The following is a 5720-nucleotide window of genomic DNA, read 5'->3' as shown; positions in this document are numbered from 1 at the left end:
CTGCGATGCAGAACTGTCTCACTCGTCCACACAGCCCCGAGGCACCGAGGCACTGGAGGCAAACTTCACATCGGCCACCTAACTTCTTTACAGTTTTGTCTTTGGCGCGACTCGCCATCCACAGCACCGTGCACAACACCGTTTGTCTGCATCAGTGATTTCACTTAAAGGGCTAGGGACCCAATTGTGGGTCGACTGCTGCGTCATGACAAACACGAGAGATCACTTTAAAACTCTGAAGAAGATGAGGCGACACACCACATAGGACATGTCAAGCTGAAATCATTTCTACCCAGCAACAATATTCCTGCGGACAGGATTTCAAATAAGAATCAGAATAATCTTTTTAGGCATATGAATTAATCGAGATTGGAACAGCTTGTAACACTGAATATGCCCATAGAAAAAATCCTTATGTCTGCAACTTCACAATTACATCCGACTGCTGAGCAAATCATCAGCTCTGATCTGAGTCTTTACACAACAACCAGTTTATTTCATTGATTTGTTAGAAAGGATGTTTTGACGATAAAACACTTATGACGGTCTTTTGCCCAGACATTTTGGTTGGGAATCCCTCAGTGTGTTGCAATAAGAAACCCCGGGGTGCCCACACCCGCTTTGACAACGGAACCTGTTTTATTAGGCTGGCACATAGAGGCAGAGAATAGTGTTATTTGCAAAAGCCGTAATCGTCCAAATGGAGTTGCACTTTAATAAACACCGATGAATTATGTGAAGTATGTGGAGCATGCAGCGGATTTAAATGAGGCTGCTCCTTGTCTCTCGATCCAGGACTCTTTCCCTTTTACTCTGGCGAGGATGGGCGTTTGTGGACTGCTTTGGAGTCGGTGTCACATGGCATGGTTCCACACATCCGATTGGTCCAAGGCACGTGTCTGGGAGGACTGTAGGAAAACGTCACTCGTGGGGCTCGTATTGAAAATAAGCACAAAACTCCAGAGTGCGAGTATTAGAGCATCAGTTTAGCAGCATCTTTATTTACCTCTAGTTTAGTTTAGGACTAGGCAACCATCCACTTTGACTAATTGGACGTTGCGCAAATGGCACAGGTTTTATCTTATAGGGATCTATTCTAAGCCGAAACAGGGAATATAGGACCAAAAGTATGCTTTTCTCGGAGGACACGAGAGCTGAGCTTTGCAAAGTGTCCAAGGCACTCGCTCATTTCTGAGTTATATATATATTTTTTTTTTAAATTAAACTTCGCGTAGTTTTCTTAAAATTGATATAAGGCGCATTTCTCGTATCCGACAGAGCGACAAAGGGGTTAACGAGATTAAAGTGAATCAGTATGGAAGAAAATGAGCACGGCAACAGGGACGCGGCGGACGAGTCCAACAGAGCCATACTGCCGCTGCTGCACGCACCGGGCAACCAGCAGGTCCCGCACAGGATCACCAACTTCTTCATCGACAACATCCTACGACCGGATTTCGGTCGTAAAAAAGAAGCGGCTCTAAACCAAGAAGAAAGTGCGTCACGAGAGAGCAACAACAGCCCTGCTGCCCCTCAGACCGAGCCCGTGGGCAGCACGGTACCAACAGAGGGGACGTCCACTCCACACGCTGCAAAGAAACCTGCCACACCCGCCGAGGAGCCACTGAAGTCCCGCGGGGAGAGCGGCGATCAGTGCCTAAGCTCAGACTCTGACAGTTCGCAGACCAGCTCCAACCCGGCAGCAGCTAAGCCCATGCTGTGGCCCGCCTGGGTGTACTGCACCCGCTACTCGGACAGGCCTTCTTCAGGTGAGTCAACTTTTTCTGTTCCCGTAACCTGAAATACCCTGTAACACTGACCCCGGATGCCTTGACCGACTTCTCCGCGCACAGTCGGTCACTAGTGTGCTATCTGAAGCAGAACGGGACTTTATGCAGCGCATAGGCTCGTAAAAGCCAGTCGTATTTTTTCAAATGTATTTTCTACTGCACCTAAGTTTTATTGAAACACTGAAACAATATAACATTTAAATCCAGCCTATGCGACTTTTATTAATCTTTTTATTAAGCTTTTTTTTTCTTTTTCTTTTTTTTTTTTCAAAACAAACTTGGCAACATCACTTTTAGTCAAAAAAAAAAAACATGTTAAGCAAAATATGGAAATATGATATGAAAATCCTTATCAAGTTAATAGGAATATTGACGTAAATTAAAAAAAATATATAGTCCTGTCTACTGTTAAATGACCTACAATTTCTGCTACATTTCTGAGTACTACAGCTATTAAAATATACAATGTTGCACATAATCACAAACAGTATGATTTTACTTTTAAACTGTTTTAATTTGACACGTTATTGGATGGAATATGGGAGCTTCGTTTGTCATGAATTAAATATTTATTTGTTTGCGTGCTCCACGCTCCCAGCACTAGAGCCTATGTGTTGTTTTAACTACACTGGTTCTTTATGTTCACCATCACTTCAGAGATACCGATGCGGCAATGATGTTAGGTAGCATATTATTTTAAGTGTACAGCTTGTTCTCATGCATTATGTAACGCAATGTGTGGCGTAGTCCACTACTACGAGTTGTAGCGCACAGCTTTATGGGCTACGAGCTTCTTGTTCCCACGCGGTTTCCTCGTGTGTAGTAGCTTGTATTATCGGTGCGCGCGTTATTTGTTCATAAATTTCACCTGAAGTTTACTAAATGAATAAACGAACTAACTTAAACCAATCTATGGCAAGCATAGCAGGAATGAGGGCTGTGCAGAATGTAGGCCACTCAAAGTCAGAGCACGTTGGCTCATTGAGTAGCGTTTGAAGTGACCCACAAAAAAGAATGCAAGTAGAAACTTCAGTGAGCGCACTTTCTTTGTGTTGTCCTGCGGCTTCATATTTCCTGGATTATTGAGACATACACTTTGCGTTACGCGTGTAAACAAGAGGGAGGGGGGTTTGAGATCGTGGCTTGTTTTTTAGTGAATGTGACATTTAGATTTTGATCCAGGCCTTTGATAATTACTTGGATCGGTCCATACATTTGCGTTCTCTTTTGTCAACATACATTTATTTAACAGTAAAATTGTTCTGACAACTAATCTCCCTCTTGAAGCTAAACTTTCTTTGGCGTTACGCGCCTTTAACACATGTAATCAGTGCTATTTGCTGGCTATAAATGTGATTTACATTTGTCACATGATCATGAAGCTTGCATAATAAAAGTTTGTAAAAGTTATGTGTTGCATGTTTTGATGGCGTAGTTAGTTGGCTAACTAGTTTAACTTACTCTTTTGAACAAATAATCGAGTTCTGGCTACCCTAACTACAGATCCTGCATTACAGGGCCAAGATCTCGCAAACCAAAGAAGAAATCAACCAGCAAAGAAGACAAGCGACCACGAACGGCCTTCACAGCAGAGCAGCTGCAAAGACTCAAAACGGAGTTTCAGACTAATCGCTATCTGACTGAGCAGAGGCGGCAGAACCTGGCACAAGAGCTGGGCCTCAACGAGTCCCAGATCAAGATCTGGTTCCAGAACAAAAGGGCCAAAATCAAGAAGGCCAGCGGCACTAAAAACTCACTGGCCTTACACCTGATGGCACAGGGACTGTACAATCACGCCACTGTCACCAAGGACGAAAAATCAGACAGCGATTGAATTCCACAATGAAACAGCAGCCTCCAGACGAAAACATGCTATAGTAATCCTATGACAGATTTATATAGAGCTTTCACAGCAGATCTTTACTCACATGTTATTTAATAACGTCACAGCAGAAATATCTATGATAGGCTACTATCCATACTCTCAGATTCACTATAGAAATAGTATAGAACAATAGACTGGACCAGGCAGCATTGTCCTCGAAGGAATATTATAGTGCTTTTTCGTACAACATGAGGCGCAATCAAGCCTACAATGCAATAATTTCACTAAATAAAGGGCCAGTGTATAAAGTATACCAGCATAAAATGTTTAAAATAGAGAGATATTTCTGCAATATCACGTCTATAAAAGATGTTGTATAAAGCTATGTTTTCATTGTTCGTCTTGTCCCCAGGAGGTTTCACGCGCTCACCTATGTTTTTCTAAAGCTTATAGAGCCTAACCATGATTGTCACGATACGCGCACTGGCGCTTAGTTTGTTTTGACCAGTGACGTGAACGCACCCGAGTCCAAAGAGTCTTTTTCTGCTGCATCCAGGCTACTGTGAATTTAAAAACGCGCAGTTTTTTATTTCCATTCTTGTTGAGTATTCTTGATTGTCTGGTGTAATGAAGAATATTATTTTCATTGTAAAAGCTAATTGGGCAAACAATGAATTTTGTACGTTTTATAAATGAAGTAATCACAAAAAATGTGTACAGGCTTATGTGACTGAGAGGTTGCGCTTTTTCTAAAACGCCACTTAACCTAAATGCTAAGCTAGGCCTTGCTTCAGTGTCTGCTTGTCTCATACAGCCTTTTAAACACTCAACGTGCGTTATTCATTTGTTATAGCTACTAGTGCAGCCACTATATTTTTAAATATAGCAATATGAATCATGCTGTAGCTCACTGAAGGGTAATGCTGCCTTTTAAGTCATACAAACAACTCTGTAGCATAAAGACAATGAAAACAACCATTTGCAGCACTATGGAGAGGAGTCTATAAATGCAGGCTATTTTACATTGATGATACTATCTACATTTTATTACATATCCATATCATAAAATAAACAAAAGCGCCAGTGACTGTAACACATGTTGGAAATCTCTTAATGTTGTTGAAAGGACTTCATATGTGTATTTATATAGATTATATTGAGAAAAAAATTTATCCAATGACCAGTGTTGCTTTAGAGTAGTTATCTGAGGTGTTTACACTGCTTGTTTATCTTGCAATAACTTCTTTTGTTTTCTTTTTGTGAATGAAAATAGTTTATGGGGCCTTTGCATGAAAGCTGCAATTTGTTGTACATGGGCAAATAACTGTGTTTTTACCCTGAAGTCTTTCTTAGTGAGAGTATGATGGAGAGGAGACTGTATCCATACCAAAATGGGGACTTTTTGCCTTTCAAAGTGTTTTGTTGTGTATCTGAAAAAAGTGTGTGTGAATTAAATCCACCAAACTGAAACACACTTTGCCTTAAAGTTCAAGAGTGAACTTTCTTTTAAACAGAACTGTGCCGAATCAGAGAAGCAGTATTACTTCAAATGCAGATTATTCAAGTTGAATGCCTTTATGAAAACTGCATTATGAATTTACTCATCAGCGTATATCTATCTATATATGAACATAAAATGACAACACAGAGTTGTAGAAATACAATGCTATTTTTATTTTATGTTTGAAGTATTCTTTGGTATAAATGTACATAATTTGTATCATGTATTAATTGTGTAATTAACTGCCTCCTGAGAACTGCAAAAGAAGAGTAAATAAACTTTGAAGATTATACACAGAAACTTTCCACGGCTTTATTAAAAACACTGCAATATAAAAGTTTTTTCCTCAAGATACATTTTGGTAGAGAAAATGTATTGACTTCTGCCTTATATTAACCTTAACGGATTCATGTGGGATTAGGTCATGAGTTTTGAGATTAAGCATTTGCAAAAGCTTCTGCACATTACTGCACATTATGCAAGAGAGATCCTTGAACAATTCCCAGGCATGTTTTTTCCACAATACATTATCTGCATTTCCATACTTGCACCGCTAGTCTTTGAACACCATGTCTAACGGCCAGTGACTAGCATTGGAACGGAT

At 40.4% G+C, this 5720-nt stretch overlaps 1 protein-coding gene across 1 annotated transcript; it reads left to right on the top strand.

Annotated features, from left to right (window-relative positions):
* Window positions 1-979: 979 nt before the first annotated feature.
* On the top strand, window positions 980-5413 carry en2a (engrailed homeobox 2a). Its single transcript, XM_033985868.2, has 2 exons — window positions 980-1769; window positions 3308-5413. Exons 1-2 carry the CDS (start codon window positions 1316-1318, stop codon window positions 3622-3624), a joined length of 771 nt encoding a protein of 256 aa, XP_033841759.1. The 5' UTR covers window positions 980-1315; the 3' UTR covers window positions 3625-5413.
* Window positions 5414-5720: the final 307 nt, after the last annotated feature.

This window comes from Periophthalmus magnuspinnatus, chromosome 20 (genome assembly GCF_009829125.3).
Source record: "Periophthalmus magnuspinnatus isolate fPerMag1 chromosome 20, fPerMag1.2.pri, whole genome shotgun sequence".
Taxonomy (NCBI): Eukaryota; Metazoa; Chordata; class Actinopteri; order Gobiiformes; family Gobiidae; genus Periophthalmus; species Periophthalmus magnuspinnatus.
Note: the sequence above shows the minus strand (reverse complement) of the source record. Positions and strands in the feature narration are given on the sequence as shown.

Excerpts from the sequence above, each read along its gene's own strand:
- en2a (XM_033985868.2), top strand. The coding sequence starts at position 1,316 with ATGGAAGAAAATGAGCACGGCAACAGGGACGCGGCGGACGAGTCCAAC. Across the intron at positions 1,770-3,307 it reads CTCGGACAGGCCTTCTTCAG|GGCCAAGATCTCGCAAACCA; the intron begins GTGAGTCAACTT and ends CCTGCATTACAG.